Genomic DNA, 25,000 nt, shown 5'->3' with positions numbered 1-25,000 from the left:
AATCGATTTTTTTCCCGATTTAAAAGGATTCTCTATTCATTCAATACATAGGATTTCAGCAGTATCTACGATAGTCTGCTGACATGCAAGCAGAGTAGTAGATTTTTGTAAAATATTTTATAATTGTAAAGGACAATGTTTTATCAACTGATTGCAATAATATAAATTTGTTTTAACTATTAAACGAACCAAAAATATGACTTATTTTATCTTTGTGAAAATATTGGACACGGTGTGTTGTCAAGCTTATGAGATGCGATGCAAGTGTAAGCCACTGTGACACTGTTGTTCTTTTTTTTTTTACATTTATAAATGTCTAATGATAATGTCAATGAGGGAATTTCACTGCGATCCTGAAATTATAACTAATATTGATGCTGTTGTTGATAATCATTTTGTTTCACTACTATTGGTTTGTTTGTGTTGTGTCGTGTTTGTTTCTCCTCTCAATTGCTCTGTTTATTGCACTCTGAGTGTTGCTGGGTCAGGTTTGGTTTTGGAATTGGATTGTATTGTTATGGTATTGCTGTGTATTGTTTTGTTTAAAAATGAGAATCGATTCTGAATCGCATAACGTGAGAATCGTGATTCTAATTCGAATCGTGATTCTAATTCGAATCGTGATTCTAATTCGAATCGATTTTTTTCCTCACACTCCTAATAAATATATAATATATATGTATATGTATATATACATATGTATATATATATATGTATGTATATATATGTATGTATGTATATATATATGTGTATATATATATGTGTGTATATATATATATATGTGTGTGTATATATATATTTATGTATATATATATATGTGTATATATATGTATATATGTATATATATGTGTGTATATATATCTGTATATATGTATGTGTGTATATATATGTGTATATATATTTATGTATATATATATGTGTGTGTATATATGTGTATATATATTTATGTATATATATATATATATATATATATATATGTGTGTGTGTGTGTGTGTGTGTGTGTATATATATGTGCGTATATATATATATATATATATATATATATATATATATATATATATATATACTGTGTATATATATACTGTGTATATATATACTGTGTATATATATATATGTATGTATGTATGTGTATGTATGTATATGTGTGTGTGGAGGTAGTATATATATATATACAATAAATAAACTAAATAAACTATTTTATAACTAATAGGATAAAAAGTAAAATACAAATTACTTTAATAAAATAATATCGGGTAAAAGCCAAATCAAAAAGGTGGGTCTTAAGCCTGCTCTTAAAACATGAGCGTTCTCCGCAGCCCTGAGGTCCTTCAGCAAGCTGTTCCATAATAGTGGAAAGATGCCATCCCGTGTGTCCTGACTTTGGGAATAATTAGGACTTGAGTGCCGGAGGATCTCAGGTCCAGGGAAGGTTCATAGGGTAAAAGCAGATCTGAAAGACAAGAATACCATAAAAAACATTTATAAACCATAAGAACAACCTTAACATTGATCCTGAAACACACAGGGAGCCAATGCAGAGATTTTAAAACTGGTGTAATGTAAGCCCACATTCTTGTCTTTGTCAGGACACATATCAATAATTATTGATATTTTTATGACCTATCGAAAATAAGGATCAGGGCAAAAATATATCAAATGCAAACTTTATTTAAAATGAAACCTTCTGATTATAATTCCTTCAGCTATCAAGACAAAAATGAAGGGAAATGTCAACACAACCATGGAAAACAGTCAAACAATGTAAACAAAATGATAAACTCACAATAAACACTAACGTCTTAAATTCAAGGCGCAAAAATAAGGAATACGTAACAAATGCTTAATAAAGTGTAACGATATAGTATTATCTGATTGGCTGTTAGTGTTTCACTCCTGCTGATCAGTGATCCCTTGCTGCGTTGGTTGCTTGGTTACCAGAGCGAGTGCTTTTGTTCATGCGACCAAATTTGCTTTGCAATTTCCGACTAAGAAAAAATTATAAATATCGAACGTTTTATCAAATGCATTTTTTATTGATTACGTGTCTTTCGCCATATATACATATCGTTTTATCGCCTAGCCCTAAGACCACGTACTTTGCATGGAAAGCATTGCGCGCAACTTTTTGGTCAGTTTTTTTTGCATACACCAGCAGTACAGATGAAGACACAGGTGCGTAAGAATTGTGTTAAAGAATCCTTACCGCACCATCTACTGTAAGGAGTTGGAATGAGAAGCTACATTCACAGGCAGTCCCATCATAATGTGTTTATTAGTGAACAAGTAGCGCCAAATGTATGTTTGGCTATATAAATTTGTATGTGACAGGCTGTAGTTATTGTTTTACTCATCTTGTGATGCCAGCTATTTGGTCATTATTGGCTGTGAGTGAATAATATGTCTATACTGCTACACAAACTGTACACTGACTACTCTAATATACACTTTTTGTATCCCTCCAGGTCAACACAATATCGTGGAACGACACAGGTGAATACATCCTGTCAGGGTCAGATGACACCTTCCTGGCCATCACCAACCCGTACAACAAAAAGGTTGGTTGGGTTGAATGTTCAGAAGTCCGATTGAAGTCTAATTGGTTTGGAGAAAAAATATTTCGTAGGAAATCACATTAGAATTAAATGTTCCAGAGTCAAACTGTGGCCATTGTAAAACCTTATTATTTATTGCACCATTTTTTTAAGTAACATTTTAGTGTAAAGCAGTCCTCCTCAAAAAGTGGGTGCGGGGGCTTTCGGTGCGATTCCAGGGAGAGCACGTATGACCTCGAGGAACATGCTTTTTTTCTCCACCAGAATATGACAAAACATATGTCGCACTTGGCTTCACTGTAACCACGGTGGGAGACGAGGAAAGACAGGTGTGTGGTTAAAAGGCTTACAATGTTATGCAGAGGTATAGATATAACAATTTTAGAGACTAATTATACTATTTATAGTAAAGGTAGTGAGTGTGTTTGTGTGGGGGGGGTGTAAAATATTTTCTTCTACCTTGGGGGGCGCAACAGTAATTAGTTGAGAAGCACTGGTGTAAAGTGTAAAATTAAGTGCCTCGGCGACTTTAAATTGTTGCCGCCTATTCCTGTCAACTTTCCTGTTTTTCCAAGAAACTCCTGTATTTTGTTCTTTTTCCCCAGCATCATTTCCCCCCTATTCTAACGTAAATGAATCAAATGTAGACAATCTCTGGTACTGCAGCAGCTCAGCTTCCTGTCTGCTCGGCAACACATCCTCTAGCCTTGTAAAGTCAGGCCTTTAAAAAAAAAAAAAAAAAGGCACGCCAGTTAATACAAAGTTTCGCCACAGTAGTCAGTAGGGGTCTTTCCACCAGCACACTGCACAATTGAATAATGTTATTTTGTACTACTTTAAAGTTGTGCTGTAATTTGTTTGTATTGCTTCCTTCTATTGTGAAATGACGTCCTGTCAGACAATGCTACTGATAACTTTTTTTTTTTAATGCAACGGTCATACATGTGTAAAAAAAGTTGACCACTCTTTGATAACAAGCGATGTGTATGGGGTCTTACTGTTTAAAGCCGGGGTGTCAAACATACAGCCCACGGGCCGGATCAGGCCCACCAAGAGGTTTTATCCGGCCCACGGGATGAGTTTGCCAAGTGAAAAATTTACCTCAAATTTTTGAATGAAAGAAACTGCTGTTCTATATGTGTCCACTGGATGTGGCAATAGCAATTCTTTGCATCTTTTTAGATGATGCTACATATATACAAAATAAACCACATGTTGTTAGTGCATCAGTGGAGGAAAATGATTAAACTACATAAACATAAGGGGGGCATGGCGTAGTGGGTAGAGCAGGCGTGCCAGAAACCTGAGGGTTGCAGGTTCACTCCCCGCCTCTTGACATCCTAATCGCTGCCGTTGTGTCCTTGGCACCCTAGCCCCCAAATGATGAATGATAGGTGTTGGTTGGAGGGGCGGTTGGCGCAAACTGGCAGCCACGCTTCCGTCAGTCTACCCCAGGGCAGGTGTGGCTATGAAAGTAGCTTACCCCCACCAGGTGTGAATGAATGATGGGTTCTCACTTCCCTGTGAAGCGCTTTGAGTGTCTGGAAAAGCGCTATATAATTCTAATCCATTATAAATTAAATCCTGTAATTTCATTTTGATATTATTTTTTTATCTTGATAGATTGAAAATGAACACCAATGAGTTGACTAATGTACATTATCGCATAATTTAATCAGAAAGTGTAAACAACGACAAATAAAGATAGAATACTGTTAAGTGTAAAAAAAACCAACCTCAAAACATTATGATTTGTACATTTTCAGAATGTAATTGTTTTATTTTTAAACAAAGAAAACAATCTGAGGTTGTCTTTATTCTTAAATTATTGTGCCGTGATTTTACCAGTTTGGCCCACTTGGGAGTAGATTTTTTTCCATGTGGCATCCAATCTAAAATGAGTTTGACATCCCTGGTTTAAAGCATCCATCACGTGACTTCCTGAGTATATTTTTCCAGTCTTTCGTGTTACTTTTGGAATAAGTGTTGCTGTTAAGGCGTCATCTTTGCTACTGCGTCTCTACCCTCAGGTGAAAAAGTCAATACGGTCCGGTCACCGCGCCAACATCTTCAGCGCAAAGTTCATGCCCCACACCAACGACCAGGAGATCATCTCCTGCTCCGGGGACGGAATCATCTACTACACCCACACGGAAAAGAGTGCCGAGTTCAACCGACAGTGTCAGTTCACCTGCCATTACGGCACTGCCTATGAGGTAACCAAAAATGCCCAGTCGCTAGAGTCCCTCTTTGATCCTGTACTGTTTTTAACCTCATCCATGGCTGTGTTCCCAGATTATGACGGTACCAAATGACCCCTACACTTTCCTGTCATGCGGGGAGGACGGCACGGTGCGATGGTTCGACCTCCGCACAAAAACCAGCTGCACTAAAGAAGACTGCAAAGATGTATGCTGACATCTCTTCCTGTTTAGTGTAATATTGAACAGCAAAGAATGTACAGTGCAACCATAGGGAAATAACCGCTTAATAAGAAAACCAGATTAAAATAAAACAACTCAACAGACACGTAAAGAACAATGCTACCAGCTACAGTGTATTGCTAGAATTCAGATTGTACTGAGCAGCCACACCCTGGTTCTATGGTCACACTTCTCCTCCTTTGTTGTTAATTGAGCTCTTTTGTGGTTGCATCACATAAACAAAAGAAAAAGGGAAATAATTTTAATTATTTATTGACAGCGTTTGGACACTGACGTTTGGACATTTTGATTGAACCTGAAACTTTAGCGTTAGACTCTTGAGATGATAGTCTACTGCACAAATGTCAAGCTTCCAGCCCGCCGACTAGATCGAATCTGGGGAGGTATTTTATTTAGCCCATTTTAAAATCACCGCTTGGCGAATTTTAGCTAATAACAACCTTAACGAACTTCAGCAACTAGAATATAGATATTTTCAAAAAAGCTTTTTTCCTCCATACCAGTGTTTAAAACAAAAATAAGTCCATCAACACATCCATCCATCCATCCATCCATTTCCTACCGCTTATTTCCTTTGGGGTCGCGGGGGGCGCTGGTGCCTATCTCAGCAACAATCGGGCGGAAGGCGGTGTACACAGCTGGACAAGTCGCCCCCTAATCGCAGGGCCAACACAGATAGACAGACAACATTCACACTCACATTCACACACTAGGGCCAATTCAGTGTTGCCAATCAACCTATCCCCAGGTGCATGTCGTGGGAAAAAATAAAAAAAGTAACCACAGATGACTGGCACATACTGTAACACTTCTGTATCAATAATGGGGGCATATAATGATTTTAATCTAAATTTAAAACACTTCCTTGTGCTCCAGATATTATGTATTGCATATGCTTTGGTGTAAATTTTGCACCACAGTCAATCTTTAACCCATTTTTCGAGTCCATCTACAAGATGTTCAATTCTGGAGGCATTCCCTCATAATTCATTCAAATTCAAGTTCACTGTTTGATTATATATCTTGAAGTCATCACCGCTATTTTTTCCAGACACTGTCGAAAATACATTTTATAAACATTATATAAATTCATCCGGTCCCAAAAATAGGTACACCCGCACACTTGGAAATTAATTCAGAAAGTGGATAAAAAACTGATTTAGAAGCATTTATGTCACTGTATATTAAAGGTCAGTGTTATTATACACATGACAAGATTGGATGAAAATTATACTTTATTCCATATTTTTTGGTGTTTTCTCTCAGCCTGATGCAGAGAGGGAGTAGCTCCACCCCCTCTGACTGAGAGCTTTACTTATTGTCCAAATAAGTACAGTACCTCGCTGTGATATCACAAAGTAGCCAGACTGCAATTCCTGTGAACAGAGGCATTCAAAACTATTTAAGCTCGCGCCAAAATGCATGAACCTTATGATTTGACGCTTGAGCATTGTTTAGTATGCAGCATTGTAACACCATTTATAAGTCAGAAAAGAGCAAATTCATCATAAGTTCACTTTAAATATTTATTGACATACTTACAATCCAATGATGTTTAAAGCTGCTAAGTTTCAATTGACTTTTAAACATTTTGGCTGAACATGAGATTGTAGTGTTTGACTCTTGAAAGTCTACTGTAAACCAAAGTAATCATCTACTTACTGTAAAGCAAAATAAGACTGTCAAACTGTGGCCATTGTAAAACCTTAATGACAGTATGGTGTTCTAATTGACGTATTACGAATGCAAACTGTCCCACAAGTGTGAAAATAAGTTAACCACGACTGAATGAGGTCGTGCCCTATACGTCATGTGACCTCACGCATGACGACAGCTCAAATTCTGACATTTTAAAGCAGCATTTGTTTTTCAAATGCAAAAATGTAAGACCTCGGTGTCCTCTAGATGTGAGCCAGTGTGACGCGATCTTGTTGCATCTGAAGTTTCATGCAGAAAATCACTTTTTGCGTCTGACTCCTTGTTCTTCAAATGGTGTTTATACACTTCTTCGTGCAATGCAGTGCATTTCCACAAAATAATAAGCAGATTATAAAACTTTTTTGGGTGGTTCTAATTAGGTGTACCTGATGAAGCGTCGAACTAGATTCGATATTTAATGTTTGTAAATGTAGCTTCATAGTGTGTGACTTACATGTCGACAGGACATCCTGATAAATTGCCGGAGAGCTGCGACATCCATCTCCATCTCTCCCCTGATGCCCTACTACCTAGCGGTGGGCTGCTCCGACAGCTCCGTGCGCATCTACGACCGACGCATGCTAGGCACCAGAGCGACGGGTAAGGCGGCCAAGTGTAGTATAGCAGTGTAGCAAGAAGTCCCCTTACGCCAACATGTTTCCTTCCCAGGTAACTACATGGGCCGGGGCACGACAGGCATGTGCGTGAGGTTCGTGCCCACCCACCTGTCCAACAAGTCATGTCGCGTGACGTCTCTGTGCTACAGCGAGGACGGCCAGGAGGTGCTGGTCAGCTACTCATCCGACTACATCTACCTGTTTGATCCCAAAGATGACCAGGCCCGAGAACTTAAGGGGCCCTCGGAGGAGAGGAGGGAGGAGGTAAGTGTTTGTCTGGTACATTAGTTGTTTGATTTTGTGCTGAGGTTTTTTGGGGACAATGATGCTGGCAAAGACAAAAAGTGTAATAGGAGACATAGAGCAAGAATCAGGGGTTACTGATTATAGGCCTGTGCCGATAATACATTTTGCTGGACGATATATTGCCCCACAAATTATTGCAGATAAACAATATTGTTGTCAACATTATTTTGAGACCGAATTAAGCACACATTTTTGTTTCATCTGACATCATATGGACAAAGATAAGACCTTCTGGAGGAAAGTTTTGTGGTCAGATGAAACAAAAATTTAGCTGTTTGGCCACAATACCCAGCAATATGTTTGGAAGAGAAAATGTGAGGCCTTTAATCCCAGGAACACCATTCCTACCATCAAGCATAGTGGTGTTAGTATTATGCTCTGGGCTTCTTTTGCTGCCAATGGATCTGGTGCTTTAAATGGGACAATGAAAAAGGAGGTTTACCTCCAAATTTTTCAGGAAAGCCTAAAATCATAGTATAAAAGGTAGTGCTTCCGCCCAACAAGACAAAGATTGATGACTTACAGGAGGATTCACACTGTTCATTTATTTCTACTATTGAATAAACACAGAGTGAACCTTCTCGCACCCTTTTTGAAAGCGAGACAGTAAGAAAACAAACACACATGGATGTGGCAATTTTCCGATGACTGCAAAGTTATTGAGTTAATTTTCACTTATCGATTGATTGATTATTGGCCTAGGCCTAACTGAGTACAATATGGATAATAATGTTACTTAAAGATCAATAAAATACACAAATTAAATGTTACCAATCATATGCCAACATAATAAATAGCATGTAGCATGAAAGTACAGGGGCTAATGACTAGCGTGTTGACAACTTAGGTAGCATACCACTAAACGTCACGTTTTAACCGCTAACTGTTTTTCATTACATATCTGTCATGCGTCTTCAAAGGATGATTACTTCTAATTTATTTTTGTTTCATCACACAGTTATTGATATTCTTATTAAACTTATATGACAATTCAATTCATTCATGTGTCAGATTTTATAAACAACCCAGTTGACCACAGTTCTGTACAGTTACTTAAAGGATTCAGATTATGATTTTTTTTCTACATTTAAAACACTTCCTTGTGGTCTACATAACATGTAATGGTGGGGTTTGTTTTGGTAAAAATTGTGCATAGATCATGTTTACCGACTGTTTTCAAGATGCCTTCTTACTGTCTCTGTAGGATGCACTGTTTTGTGGGCGTTCTTATTTACGTGCCTCCACTTTGACAGGGTCTTCTCCCCGCCGTGTTTGTTTAAGTTTTTAGCACTTCCATAGCGAGTCTACTGACATATAAGTTAGAACTATACGTTACTCTGTATTAGAAATGGCAAAAGCGGAGGATGCATGTGCATGTACGAGCCAGTCTGCCCCACAACAAAAGGATAGCGGAAAAGAAGGAGCTTATTGACTACAGCGTCGGACTACAATGGCGAACCCGCACAAAGCCCTTTGGGTAAATTTATACCATATATGGATATTCCGGTGACGACATCAGTGCAAAAAACGTCACAGGAGGACCAAATTCCCAACGGCTCATTTGGAATAAGTATTAAGGAAGGCAAGGTTATTTTATAAATATCTCCGCAATGCCTCCATGGTTTGATTCATATTTCCGGAACTTACAGAGATGGCAAATAGACATTAGCAGGGACCTGTAGGTTAGAATAGTTGGATCATGCGTCTTCAAAAGATGAGTAGTTTTACTTTATTTTAGTTGTGTTACTCAACATTTTGTATGGCATGAATGAATACTTGACTATTTTACCCGGTAATACAACCCTAAAGTTTTGTGTGCATAATAACGGCGTGCATATGTTCTCAGAGTGAGTTTTGGAGACCTTCTGCATCATTACTCTGACAAATGGGTGCCAGTGCAGCGCGGCGAACCGAGCAAACCAGCCAGAAAATCAAAGGCAGGAGAGACTAAACGAGCCACGGCGCTTTTATTTGTGAAAGCTCAGTTGCAGAATTTTTCCTACACGTAGACACGGAGGTCATGACATCGCGGCGCTTAGTTTAGAAACGGGATCCGCGCGAGGAATTGAACGCTGGCGCTCCGTCCTGTGCGCGACTAAATGCGCTCCATCACGGTGCCAGCCAGTGTTGCAAAGCCTCGTGAGTTCAGCTGTGGCGAGATGCGACCAACATTCCTTTCCAAATACAGCGACCCACGCACGCTGTGTTCCGCTCGCCTCAAATAGTTCAAGTGGATGTCCTCCTAAAGGGGGACAGTAAGTCTGTATACCCTTCCTTCCACCTGTATCTCCACTTGTTCAGGTCACTACACTTTTCACCACCTCCAACCTGACTTCCACATTTAAGTGCTCGATACGCTTCTAAACCCTTCTGTGTTCTATTTGTGCTCCTATAGAGATAGAGGCATGGGGGCTTAACAGAAAAGTGAGGCAATGTCAGTGCTGTGCTGGGAGAGAGAGGGGATACTGACTGAGATGTGCAGCGCAGCTATTTTTGACCACACTTTGACTGACAAACTGCTAATCTCTCACTGCGTGCGTGCGTGCATGTGTCTGTTTTTCTACAGCTGAGGCAGCCGCCAGTGAAGCGCCTTCGTCTACGAGGTGACTGGTCAGACACCGGACCCCGAGCCCGTCCCGAGAGTGAAAGGGAGAGAGACGGTGAGTTCACAGCACAAAGTCACGATTTAACAAGTATTGACCACAAAATAAGCCGGCCCTATAAATGTATAAATATATTTATTTTAAACTGTATAATTTTTAATTGCTGGACAGTTGAGTTGACTCTGCTTAATTGATCAACATTATCTTAAAATTTACATCCAAAACCTCCACTGTTGTTTGCTAACTTGCTAAAAAAAAACCTTTGAGTCCCTGTGTCATGGCCGCATCTCTTTCCGGATCACTGGGGTGTGTGAGTGACAAGAAGAAAAGCGCAAACATGTGAGACGTCATTTAGCACTAGGGATGGGTACCATATCTGGTACTTTTTTAGCACCAACCAACTTAAGTAAGACTCCACTTTTCCAAAAATGCTAATATACATGCTTTTCATTAGTAAAGGTGTCCAAAAATTTTATTTTTGAATGAATCGCGATTCTTAATTGTAACTATTCTTAATCAATTACATTTTTTTTAAATCTATTAAAAAAAAAATTGAAAATTATAAATAAAAATTATTAAACATTTTTTAATCTGTCCTGTCCAGACACTCGTTAATTTGAATGCTCCTATTTGCTGTACAAATTCACTTTAGAAAAGAGAAGTGTGGGATACTTCTTTTGTTGCCTTTTTTGTATTAACTTTATTTAAAGTCTGGTTAGAATTTTATGAAAACAAAACAAGTTTTCTTTTAAGTAATCAATAGATTTATCTGAGTTGTTATCTATTTTATGCAGGAACATAGTTAATGATAGAACTGGCACCCAAAGTTATTTAAAAAATATTGAATTTGAAACGAGAATCGATTCTGAATTGCATCGTTGCCCACAAAATTTAATTGAATCGTGTGGTGCCCAAAGATTAATATTAGCGATTTTACATGGCAATTTTAACACCTTCAAATTTCTTACTCAAAACTTAAACTATGATGCATGTTACAATCTTACAATCAAACAGCTGGGGTGTAAAAAAAAAACACTATAACCAAAATTTTACAGCCCAAGATCCCTGGTCTCAGAAAAAAAACAAAGCAAGATCTACCCCTGAGTCAACTATGTGATATGATGGGACGCTCGCCATTACAGAACCTTACAGTTTGTGGAATCTGTGGTAGAAGTTTCAGCACAGCACCGCATTGCAGGAGAGAAGACACTGGTTGATTGCTGCCCGGAAAGTGTGGGCGCCTTTCTAATGATGCGTCCGGAAAATGCAAGTCCTCGCATGCAGGAGGGTGCTAGAAAATGTCAGATGCGTTGTTGCAGGTCGATGATTTTTGGGCACGTCATGATTTGCGTGTTTGTAAGACGAGCAGCTGAAGTGTCCGGCCATGCTCGGTGGGGTGTGGCCGCGGTTTCAAGAGCAGCGGGATGAGAGGCTGAAGCGATAGAGGTGAGGCGTGCGGGTGTGTTCAGCGGTTAAAATGCATGCCTGTTGGCGGGTGTGTTGGCCACGCTCTGTGTGGGGGTGTCACCGATGTCATATTATTGCATTTTTTTTTTTAAATATTTTGGCAGTCAATTGCGATCATCAATAGTGATCCCTGAACTATACACTACTGCCATCTAACATCTTGGACTTGTAAGTGTAAATGCAAATGTGCACGTAATCACCTGCACTTGAACAGTAGTAAAACAAAAGAGCTTGTGATTGGCGGTCAGCTCCACTCCCCAAACAGGTGAACTTCCAGGGATTAGATATAGAAATAGTGGACTCATTTAAAAATCTGGGTGTTCGCCTGAACAATAAACTGGAGTGGACACACAATTTAAATGCTGTGTACCTTTTTACAACTCTGTGGTGGCTTCTGCGGTGTTTTATGCCGTTGTTTGGTGAGGTGGGGGCAGCACGGTCAGAGACAGGAACAGACTTAATAAACCGATTAAGCGAGCTGACTCTGTCCTAGGCTGCCCACTAGACAGCAGTGAGGAAGTTGCTGACAGAAGAATGCTGACCAAGTTGACATCCATGGTATTTAATTCATCTCACCCCATGCACGGCACTGTGGGGGCCCTGAGTAGCTCCTTCAGTATTAGACCATTACATCCACAGTGCAAGAAGGAACTACAGAAGTAACTACTGCAGATCCTTTTTACCCACAGCCATAAGACTTTACAACACACTTATGTGATTACTGTGATCTTTTTTTGGTGTGCAGTACGAATGTTAGTGTTTTTTTGTTTTATTTGATCTTTTATGTATATATATTAGTGCGCAATTTGTAGTATTTATTACTTTTTTCCCATTACTTCTATTACTGTTACTGTATTTAAAAACCTGTACTGCAACAACATAATTTCCCCTTTGTGGGATAAATACAAGTCTATTGTATCTTATCCTATACTTTCAAATGGGATAATAAATACAAAATAATATACAACTGGATGACAGAAGTTATCGTAGTCAGCTATTTTTTAAATGTTGCATTTAAAATTTGACTTTATTCCATCTATCTATCTATTTTCTACCGCTTATTCCCTTTGAGTTGGCAGGGGGCGCTGGAGCCTGTTTTAGCTACAATCGGGCGGAAGGCGATGTACAACCTGGACAAGTCGCCAACTCATCGCAGGAGACTTTATTATAAAACACAATATTTATTAATGAACACAAAAATTGGTATTCCTTGGTACCAGGAATTTGTACCGTATTGGTTCAAATGTGAACGGTAACCATCCCTATGTAGCACCACCTGAGTGTTTGCTTGTATAAGTCATGAGAACCAAAATTTGAGACCAATCTTTTTCAGAGTTTTTAAAGTAAAGGACCCTCTTGTGTTATTGTCAACACAGTACGGTAACCCTAATGATATATATAACTTGGGGTGTCCTTCCCCCAATAGGATTTTTTCACTCCTTTTATAATACCGATATTAGAGCCTTGAGTGTTGGCTGATACAGATGTTAATCCGACACGATACCAGCAGGAATTATTGTACATAATGTACTTTTATTATTTTGTATTGTGGAATGATAGTAAAGGTTTGAAGTAAAACTACTCAAGGAACAATGGTATGTATTTCTGGATTTTTTTTTTTTAGTTTTTCTTTCTCCCAATGTAGATTTAAATCAGGATACGTCATGAATTTGTGGAGCCCTTTCAGACATTTGTGATTAAGGGCTATATAAATTTAAATTTGATTTGTTGATTGATGAAAAACACTAATGGCAGGTTGATCCTTTTGAAGTGTTCATTTGTGTTTTGGTAAGACCTAGTGGTCACAACAGAAACTAAAAACTTAGAATATTGTGTAAAGTTTTGTTCATACTAGTTTTGTTTATACCAGCAATTAGATTTACAAGGTGAAGATAATATACGACATAGGCTGATAAAATGCAACTCAAAACATTTCAAGACTTCTTTTGATATAATTTGGATGATTATGAAAACCTTCAATAGAAATTTTCCGAAAATTTTGGTTTAAAAAACTGAAAACCGTTATCAACATCATAACTAACAAAAGCTTGTCATATTTCACTTTGTATGTAATGAGTTTATAACACATATTAGTTTCATATTTGATGTTGAATTGCTGAAGTAAATGGACCTTTACACAATACTGTAAGTCTGAGTTTCACTTGTACCCACAAAGTAGCTAAGTTGGCAACACTGATCCCTCCTGCTACATCTTCTTATTATCTGGCAGACCAGGCGCATATGAGGTGTTAATCAGTAGTATCCAGTGCCATCTACTGTTTGGCATTGTAAAGACTGCTAAAATTGTTATGTGTTAAAGAGCGAAGGCCAACAGGTATTGTTGAATCTCTTTGTGACGGTCCAAAACACTTAGGGCCTATTTGTAGACACACATCCACGCCGTTACCAGTGCACAACCTCTTTTTTTTCTCTTCTAGGCGAACAAAGTCCCAACGTCTCTCTGATGCAGAGGATGTCTGACATGTTGTCACGCTGGTTTGAGGAAGCCAGCGAGGCTCAGAGCAGCAGAGGGACTCGCCCTCAGTCGCGACCCCGAGGTTGGAACTGTTTTGTTGAACTTGTATGGTTTTATATGTTTTATTACTATAAAGTCCTGTAATCATTGGCAGAGCGAAGAGGACAGAGCTCTAATCGGAAGCATCGCAGGCTGTTATTTCAGAATTTTGACAACACACTTTACTTTCATACTGATTTGGCATGCGCACATGTTTATTGATAGTACTATGCACAACACAGCAGCAACAAAAACAATGCTGTAATGGCCGTAAGGATCAAACTGCTGAGCCAGATGAGTAAATTGTAAAAAAAGTACAGAAAGTGTAACACGCATAAGTGACTTGACAACAGCTGAGTAGCGCAACCAACGCCAGGTAGTTAAAGCTGCTGGATGCTTACCACTCACTCATTATATGTAATGTCATTGTCATCTTGTAGAGGTGATATTAAAAAAACTATAAGAGACTTAGGTTAATAATGCAATTGACCAAGGACCGCTTGTTTTTATTCTGTAAAAATAAAAATACTAAAAACAGACATATACAGTGTAACCTAGATTTACTAACTTATTTAGTTCTTAAAGATGGGTTGTAAATCGAAAAATGGGTGTAGTGAAGCAGAGTTCCCCATAAGAAACAATGTAAACATGAATACTTGGTCCCAGCCTTGACAAAAGTCTCTACTGTAGTAAAAGAATGCACACTTTGAAGACTCTATTATGTGTAAATATATGTGTATATCAAACAAACATAACAAGGGGGTCTGGATGGATCTACATCCATCCTTGTACATGTTGTTTTATTATCAAAACAACAACGGAAATCTGAACTGTCAACGTGCGCACACACTCAAAAGTCCCTTTGGTGCTTTTAAAGACGTTAATAACCATGTTGCTACACTAATTTAAAAAAAGTAAAATACTTGTTACTTTGCTGTCATTAAATGTTAATGGAGACAACGGCAGAGGCAGAGAGAGAAGAGGGCAGGGAAAAGGGGCAGTGTTTGTGGGTTCACTCTCCTCTAAGTTAAAGTCCACAGCGATTCCCTCCGTTCCAGGTAGGTTTGTTGGGTTTTTTGAGCCCATATTAAGTAAGCAAAATAGACAAAACTTGGTGAATGGCGAGAAAAGAAACACAAGCAGAACCACTGAAGTGGCGGCCGAGTAATGGACTGTTAAAACTGGATGTGACATAGAGGGCTCCGCCTCTCAAAAATGTCCGCGGCCCGTGTGTACTTTACTTCACAGGAAGTGACATCCCCAAAATGGCTGTGCCCTAAGGCTTCCAGCGGCACATAAAAATGAAAGAATGAAACGTTCGTACACAGATACATGGTACACACACAGAGGCATATTTGGCTCGATCTTAAAGAATTCAAAAACATCGCTAATAAAGCGGTTCCTAAATAGAGGTTCCACTGTACTGTATATATAAAGACAAAAATTAGGTTTTCCACGTGTAGTTATTAGTATCAAAATTTCAGTGTTTTATGTCACTTTTCTTACATTCGTACTGTTGTTTTTTGTTAGATTTTATTTCGAAATGTACTGCGGGCTCCACTTTGGACACCCCTGAAATAGACAGGGTTAATTTTAGCATTATGGTGTATGTCTGCAGGCTTGAAAGCATCTTATCTTTATTCCCAGGAACAGCTCTCCGCCCCAATATTCCCACTGCAGCTCCAGCTGCCTCTAGCGCCCCAGACAGACCAGCGGGAGCAGAGGCAGCGACACCTTCCCCTGCACCTTCTTCCTTATCAGAGTCATCATCAGCCGCCGGGCTACCTCCTGCTTCCGGTCCGTCGTCCGTTGAGAGTTTCACAGCACCCTCCTCTACAGAGGCCAGGCCGAGGAGGCAGGCCACTACGACAGCGGCCACCTCCGAGACGACGCTTTCTGGTAGGAGTCTCCCCTTGTCACGTTTATGGTTTTGATGTTTGTGTGTTAGAACCACGCCTCACCCCTTCAGCATCCATTTCCTGTCCATCCTCCCTTTTCCCTAATCTCCACCCTCTCTCCGTCAGAGTACGGCCCTCATCGGCTGCCCATAAGTTTAGTATGTAGGCGTTTGCAGAGGTTGCTCCGCCTGGCTGATCCCCCTGGACAGGGGCGGCAAGCGGCCCTTTCTTCCTCTACTTCTTCCTCTGCCTCTGCACCCCCAGAGGGACAGTCGCAAAGACTGACTGCCACTGCTACTCCTGAGACGCATCCCCATACAGGTTACCCTTACCCCACCCCATCCTTCTTGTCGCTGTCTGCCTGCTCTTTTTACCCTCATCTTGCCCATGTTTGTGTGGGCTCCACTATGACTTCCAACTAATCCTACTAGCATCCACTCACCAAAACGCCACCCCCCTTTAGCCCATGCTCTGCACGCTGCGTCTCTCCACATGTCCACGTTTGTTTTTGAACTTTCACCTGAAACCCTCTTGTAGTAGTGGCACCAGTGCTCTACACTACAGTGTGTCCTACATTATATCTTCAAAATCTAGAGTTGTTTGACCATGTTCCTGCACTGTATGCCTGACCGCATGTTTAGCGTGTGCAAGGAGGAGGAGCTTTCTGGCATTGCTGAACAAGCCAGATATTAGTTTGTAGTACACTGACCCCCAGATTTCCATCGAATCCGGCAATCCCCATCGCCGTTCTGTTGCGGCTCCGTCGTGCAGTGAAATAGCACAGACTTTTAGGAGATCTCGCGAATCCACGCGTAATCACGTGATAAGGGAAGTAAGTAGTAATAAAGTGAACCACAAAACGTTTATTCTGTCCTTCCAGAGAAGCTGAAGCAAATAAACTTGGTCCTGCCTTGATAAACCACTTGATCTTTTGCAGCAAGCACCAATACAACAGTAACATCATCCTCGGCGAGCGTGTCACACAACCAGTCCTCTGCTTTCCGGGTCTCCGTATCAGCGGATATTTGACCCAGGCCACTATATCCCAATTTAGCTGTCCAGAATATGCCTGGACATTATTCTTTAGTTTTGGACTTCCCAGCATGTCTTTATCCATTTGTGTCAACAAGATGAAATTAAGTCTGAAAACATTGGACAAGTTCACTTCATGTCCATCGCCACCCATTAAGACTTTTCAATGTGTAAATTACGATCCGGCTTGAAGACGAAGTATATTATTTTTGAAGTAAACCGCATACTTTATTTTGTTTTTCTGCATGACTGCCTGTCCAACACTGGTAGATTTTAGCTAAATTGAACAGATTTGTTGCGGCATCCGGCAAAAACAGAAGCTCTTCGTATATTTAGTGCTGGAATGCGTAATGGAAACGGCATGTCTGTGATATCAGGGTTTTTCCTGGCTCAAATTGAGGCAGAGGTGGTATAATCCTGACCATGTGCCAGAATTTTAACGCAAAAAAATGGTATTCTTTTAAAAAAAATTACAGTAATATGCTGTAAAGAACACCGTAAAATGTATTGTCATTTTTATTAATTTGATGGGTAGTTTGCTCTAAAATCATAAGGCAAGCAGATATTTAAGTATTTATTTTTTTTAGACAATAAATGTTTGAGAATTATGATAAAATATTGTAATATTTGTTGCAATGATGGATACTATTGAAGTATTTATTTTTTCTGTCAAAATGAAAATAATCCATCACTTTTAGTGGAAAAATATTAAGTACATTATTGACACATAGCATTTTCAGGTGTTTGCGGGCCAGTTAAAATGATCTGGCCCTCGGGCCTTGAGCTTTATACCTGTAACCTAAGCGCTTGCATAAGAGAATGATGGGCTCGTAACTTTTGTGGTGGGGCCACTTTTGGTTGAGACACTCATAGATGATTTTGAAGCAGCCTTCAAGCGCTCTGTGGACTGAAATTTCCACATGTTGTCACCACCATTAATTATTACATTTTAACTGCCTGTTACGTTCATTTCTCTGCTCTGTTTCACCTGTACTCTTGACTTTCCTCCTCACGAGATGGCTTTTTAAAGTAGTGGCTAATTTTGCCCGCAACGTTAAAAACATAAACATTACTCTGACACAGAGGAAACTTTTTTTTTTAAATAAACACAACATACTTGTAATGCTTTCTTGGGGTAACTCCTTTAGGTCGACTTTGTACCAGTCAATCTGTACCATCATTAAACTCTACCTGATCCTATGCAAACTTCTAATAAAATCTTCAATCAATTGATCTATTATTAGTCAGAAGAAGTTGGAAACAAAGGTAGAACTATTAGCTTTGTTCACTTAGCAGAGACAAAATGCCTCCACTGTTTGATTTCAAATTTTGGGACTTATGATGAGCCAAAATACAGAGAAGGTTAGAAAATGTGGTTTTGCACATTAGGGCCCCTTTAAGAGGTCCGTCAGAACCAATTAATCTCTCAAATTGAGGTACTACTATATGTGTCCCTGGAGAGTGTATTAGCATCAAACCTAACTTGTTTGCTGCACTTTTTACCGCCTTGGTAAAAAGTGCAGCAAACGCTCTTGATTTTTCAAAAAGCATCCTTTCTCGTGGGAATCCACTCCTAGCTAGGTGTATACTTGGCTTTCACTTTGTGAAAAAGCAAAAAAAAAAAAAGGCAGGCTTCACTACACATCTTGAGATGGGTCCGTCAGCAGCAGACGTGAAAGCTGTAAGTTTAATCATTTTATTTTCCCATAGCGAATAGGCTAACCTAGCATGATGTTGCTATTAAAATATGAATGTAATGTTCGCACTGTAGCTACCATACTGTAGCTATGCTAGTGTTGCTACTGTTTGTGTCCTCCTGTCCCACTTAATGTTACATTGTTGTATGTGATGAATGGCAAGGGTAGAGTTACAGGAAATGTGTAAAATGTGAATGAAGTACACAATAGCGCATCAAAGACACACACAGTCGCTTGCTCCAGTTTGGGTGTACTAAAATAACTTTTAAATACCGTATATCCTTGAATTGCCGAAGGGCATATAGTATGCGCCTGCCTTGAATTACTGTCGGGTCAAACTCGCTTCCCAAAATAATTAGTGCATGCTTAGTATTACCGCCTAGTCAAACTCGTGACGTCACGAGTGACACTTCCCCTGTCATCATTTTCAAAATGAAGGAGGCTGATTTCAATACCGGTAATTTGAAATCGCATAAAGGAAAGAAAATTAAGAGCTACTCAGTAGGATTTAAGGTCCAAGCTTATATAACACTCAAAATTTTACTGCATACCTTTGGTAAGTGCCGGAGTGAGAAGAGGTTTTAAAAAAATTAGCGCATGCTTACTTTTACCGCATGCCTTTGGAAAAGCGCAGGAGTGAGAAGAGGTTTTAAATTAATTAGCGCCCCGGCGGCAATTCAAGGAAATACGGTATGTCTAAATTCCACCACCAAGGCTTAATTTTGGACAATACACTTCCAATTAGCGTTGTCTCGATAAACATTTGAATTCCGATACGAATTCAAATCAGATTGATTTGGCCATCAATCTGATCCCATACCAAGTCCCCATCTGATACCCGAATTGATTATACAACTGAAAATGTTTTATGGTAAGTAATTAAAGTAAACACAATAACACATTTTTATAATGGTTATCTTTAAACAATTAGAATTTTTTTTGGTGTTGTTGTAAATCAGATTATGTTTTAAGTGCGACACAATTTTTTTTTTTTTTTTACAAAATAAAGTGGCTAATGCACAATAAATAAACTAAACGACAGCAACAATTTATTTTGGCTCTCATTTTATTTTTGGGGGTTCTGCCCTCAAATCCTTCCTGTATCCAGAGACTTACTCCCTGATTTAGTAAACAATAACCAAACTAACCAAAAAAATATTTTGTTATAATAAGAACAAGAAAACAATCACTCTAATCACATTAGTTTTGTTTTCTGTATATACCGATACCACACTCTGTATCGTCAATATCGACATCTGGCTGGAGTGCCTCTACTTTACATTGACGCTTTAGCGGTGAATGACCCCTTTAAATTGGTGAAAAGTACAGTACTATAAAAAGAGACCTTAATATCTATTAATTATTCATGTTGGGCCTCTAGGTGATGTTTAGTACTCTTATTTCTGTTGCAGATTCCCCTTCGTCTGTGGTAAACAAGCAGCTGGGATCCATGACTCTCGATGAGCAGCAGGGTGCGTTCTTTGGAATAGAATAGAAAGTACTTTATTGATCCCTGGGGGAAATCCGTCATCTTCTAGAGATGCACAACATTATAAGATACAGTACAAAATATACATTAAAAACACTGTCAGAGAGTTTTTAATTATAAATATATCTTTTGTTTGCATTCTCTCTCCACACAGGAGGAGCGTCCGTGTCACGGCCCGATGACGCTCCTCTGCCGGCCATCTGCAGTCATGCCTCCACCTCTGCTACCAGTCGACCCAGTGCGGCAGAACCGGTGCTCAGCCTGCACTACAGCTCTGAGGGAACCACCACCAGCACCATCAAGCTGGACTTCACGGATGAGTGGCAAGACATTTTTATTCCAAACGACCACTTTATGATAGAGCAAGTTCTCAAAACAAAGGTTTTGTTTCAAAAGGAGCAGCAGCACATCCACCTCTCTGGGCAGCGGAGGTCACAAAGTGTCTGACGCAGTGCAGAGTCGAGAGAGTCCATCCACAGAGAGCTCTGTTCTGGTGCAACGTGAGTCACGTCCTGTATGATCAACATTCATAAACATATCATATAATGTAAAAAACAAGAAGAATGGCAATGAACAGGCTTCCAGGGCTGAAACATTTATCCCCTGCAAAAATCTGCAATTTTTTATGTTTATCCCTCGTGTCAAGAGAGAACATTACTGGATATGCCTAAAACATAAACTCTATATAAAACATTACAATCAAAATGTATTGAAATATAACGGAAAGCACACTCAGCTTGTTATTGTCTTTCCTTGTTTACATTGAATTGTCTTTGCTACTTGTAATTTAAAATGTTTCATATTCAACCAAGATAAATCATCACAACTTTCCCCAATGTAATTATTTATTTATTTAAGTGAAGTGAATTATATTTATATAGTGCTTTTCTCTATTGACTCAAAGCGCTTTACATAGTGAAACCCAATATCTAAGTCACATTTAAACCGGTGTGGGTGGCACTGGGAGCAGGTGGGTGAAGTGTCTTGCCCAAGGACACAACAGCAGTGACCAGGATGGCGAAAGTGGGAATCGAACCCGGAAACCTCAAGTTGCAGGCACGGCCACACTACCAACTGAGCCACGCCGCCCCGTATTATTGCCAACAAACACACAAACAAACCCTGGCAAATCATAACCTTTTTGGCGGAGGTAAGAAAGTATGAGTTCTGCAAAGCAAAGCGCACCACTTTCGCCTAAAGCGTTTGTAAGGCGACACAGCCAGCCTGTCACGTCGCAGCGAACATAGGAGAATCACCCAAAAAACCTGTACATCGCGGGAAATAGGAATAACTTTAAAAACTACTTGATGAGCTCTCAATGCATCTATCAATTTTCCACAACTTATCGCTCTTAATCTTGGGGGGGTGCACTCTGGCGGAAGGCAGGGTCACCCTGGACAAGTAGCCACCTCATAAACCAGCACCCAAAAAAGTTATTTGAAGCCAGTAGAAAGCAACTGCGTGAGAACGCACACTCGAACATCACGACAGTCAAACTCCATATCGCACAGAGACAAACCCGCGACATATCGAGTATATCACCCAGCCCTAAGTGGATAAAACTAAAAGTCAACCCCACAATACGGCAGTTTGGATTTTTTTTCAAATGGACCGTAGTCCTTCGGTGTGCTCATTTTCTCTATAGTATGTGAAAGTTCAACTGGTTTTTTACTTCTCTGACAACCTCCTTGGGGTTTTTTAAACAATCAGAAATATCAAGCAGCTAAAATGTGCCAAACATGGATTACTGTGGAGAAAGTGTCTTGCATTTTTCCCCTCATCCCTTGTAATGAATTTAAATAGGTGTAAGTTTTTTTTTTTTAATGTCATGTTTTTTTACAACAGCCACAAAGTTCAATGAGCAGGTTGTGTTATGTGTAACCCTGTTTGTTGATTTTTTTTTTGTGCTGTTTGATTTTTTTTTTTATATGTTTTTCTACAATATTTTTTGGTGTGCTTCCCAGTGTGGTAAAGTATCTTATCTTAAGTTTTGCCTTTTTTTACTTGAATATTGAAACACAAAGAAAAGGCACATTTTATTTAATCTAAGCAAAAACTTGAGGCAGTTTAATGTGGATTGACGTGGGCAGAATTATTATAGTGTTCCTAATGTGAAAAGGGTAAAGCCATTCTTAACAAATTTGATAAATAAATAACCAAAATAATTTTATTTTTATGTTTTCTTACTGTACCGAAAATGAACCGAACCGTGACCTCTAAACCGAGGTACGTACCGAACCGAAATTTTTGTGTACCGTTACACCCCTAGTATATATATATGGAAAAAATAAAAACATGTACTTTTAGATAGAACTCCTTGGTAGAGGTAACACTGGATGCATGGTTTCCTTTCTTAGCTCCACAGAGTGTGACAACCACGAGCACGGATTCTGCATGCAATGCCTCCTGCTCCAGTGAACCCGCCCAGTCGTCCGCCCTGTGCCCAGCGGAAGGCTCCTCCTCTAAAGTGGGCGTCACGGAGAGGAGTTCTTCTGACCATCCGGAGGACACCTCTGGGGGCTGCAGGAGACAGGAACCCCGGGAAGGGGAGGCGAGGACGGAGGTTGCGGGGGGGCAGAGTCAACCGGCGCGGGGGAACCAGGACTCTGACGACAGCGATGACGACCCCATCCTCATCCCATCAACACGTTTCCGAGGACAGGGCCAGAGGTACAGTATACTGACAAAACCACTCTGAAGCCTTCTCTTCTTACTTGAATGGTCCTTTTTTGTCTCTGATTTGTGGTACTGCACATTTAGATTAAATTCCAGAGGATCTGCAGTTGGAGATAGAATGATCAGGTAACGCGTTTGGAGTGTGACATAGCAGAGACAAGGATACACAAAGGGAACTAACACGCACACACAACTAACTGTTTCAGCATGTAGCTACTGACTGCACTGAGTGTAGGAGAAGCAACTATTTACTAATAAGCAACACACCCTCACAGACACTTCATTAGGTACACCTGCACAATGTACCGTGATGCAATACAAGAACATTTTTCCTGTACAAATATAATAACGCTCATTTGATTGGTTTCTACAAGTTTTTCCCTCTTTTAGTTACCAAAATATTACAAACATCCCCCATTAGAATGTGGTGCAGTTCTACACAACCACAAACATACAAGCGCTATATAAATCTAATCTTTTATTATTATTATTATTATTATATTATACCAGCACCCCCTGCGACCCAGAACGAGACAAGCTGTAGAAAATGGATTGATGGATGCATAGTTACATTATTTTTTTTACTGCATTGAACCAACTTACATTTTACTTCAAAGGGGAACCACAGTTTTTTGGGGATTTATGCCTATCATTCACAATCCAGAGGTAGGATAAGATCACATGTTTTTCTTTTTTTTGATGTATTCTACCTCAAATAGCAAAAGTCAGCTAACGATTGAGCCAATGGTTATTGCTCTATTCCACTAATGAAGCGCTTTAAAAAAAAAACATCCACAAGCCTCCATTGTTTTATGTACACGTATATGTAATGTATATGATATTTACATATTCTGCTCATTTTAGGCAAATGGGGGCATGTTCATTTCACAGACGCATCACAACGATCACTTTTTTCCTTGAAAAACAATCACTAAGCATCATACTGCAGTATTGCTAAGTGCCGAACAAGATATACAAACTTCCAACATAATAAAACAATCACTTACTGAACATATCTGCTCTCACTATTATGCCAATTGATGGTATGTTCATATATTTGCTTTTAGATCCTCGCAAAGGGTTGGAAAAACCCTTCTTTTCATGTCTTTCTGGCCATATTCGGGTCTTAAGGGTTGTCAAAGTTTACCCACTTCTTAGTTTATGGCTACAACCTTCTACTATCCAGTCGAGAGGCTTGATTTATAATTTAGAATTAATATGTCAATTTAGCAGCATAAGTTAGTTAGCTCTCTGAGATCATAGCACAGCTAAAAATAATTTGTCTGCATTAACGCTTATATTACGAATATTGCTAATACTTGGTTAATATTCAAGTCACGACATGTGAACAGAGTACTGTTGGCAGTTTTTGGATGTTTTTTAGAGGGCTTTATGGGCGGAATAGTGTACTCCCATTAGCTGCATTGTTAGCCACCACATGAATTCTGCATCTAAATTGTCCAGGTGTACCTAATGGAGTGTCCAGTGACTGTGTAAGAAAAGCATATGGAGGTTGTGACCGGGCTGTTCTAAATCACAAGCATGAGGTTCATACCACACAGCCTGCTTGTTCGCTCACATGGTCTCCTTGTCTCTGCAGACGCTCGGCCGCCGCCCGCATCCAGGAGCTGTTCCGTAGGAGGAAAGAAAGAAGGGAGATGGAGGAGAGCGAGACGCAGAACATCAGGAGGCCCTCTGTTAAAATGGTGTACAAGGGCCACCGCAACTCCCGCACAATGGTAGTATTTTTAACAATACGCTTTTAAAATTACAGTATTTTATTACAGTAGATGGTCAAAATTTTGGAGTAGTCATTGTACAGCTTGTACAACAGTATATATTTGTTAAAAATATATATATTTATATATATATATATATATGTATATATATATATATATATATATATATATATATATATATATATATATATATATATATATATATATATATATATATATATATATTAGGGGTGGGCAAATTAATGCGTTAATTACGAGTTAACTCAT

The 25,000-nt window shown here is 39.3% G+C and overlaps 1 protein-coding gene across 1 annotated transcript in view; it reads left to right on the top strand.

The window, feature by feature from the left end:
* The window catches only part of dcaf6 (ddb1 and cul4 associated factor 6), a 48,161-nt gene that overhangs the window by 17,301 nt on the left and 5,860 nt on the right, over positions 1-25,000 (top strand). The window contains 15 exon segments of the mRNA XM_061879234.1: positions 2,463-2,555; positions 4,583-4,768; positions 4,848-4,961; positions 7,159-7,294; positions 7,364-7,575; positions 10,184-10,277; positions 14,126-14,245; positions 15,850-16,101; positions 16,227-16,421; positions 20,242-20,301; positions 20,473-20,641; positions 20,715-20,818; positions 22,676-22,988; positions 23,079-23,120; positions 24,595-24,733. Of these exon segments, the coding sequence (XP_061735218.1) occupies positions 2,463-2,555; positions 4,583-4,768; positions 4,848-4,961; positions 7,159-7,294; positions 7,364-7,575; positions 10,184-10,277; positions 14,126-14,245; positions 15,850-16,101; positions 16,227-16,421; positions 20,242-20,301; positions 20,473-20,641; positions 20,715-20,818; positions 22,676-22,988; positions 23,079-23,120; positions 24,595-24,733 (2,229 nt within the window).

This window comes from Nerophis ophidion, linkage group LG19, assembly GCF_033978795.1.
Source record: "Nerophis ophidion isolate RoL-2023_Sa linkage group LG19, RoL_Noph_v1.0, whole genome shotgun sequence".
In the NCBI taxonomy this organism is placed as follows: Eukaryota; Metazoa; Chordata; class Actinopteri; order Syngnathiformes; family Syngnathidae; genus Nerophis; species Nerophis ophidion.
The sequence above is the reverse complement of the archived record's forward strand: the minus strand, read 5'-3'. Positions and strand labels throughout refer to the sequence as shown.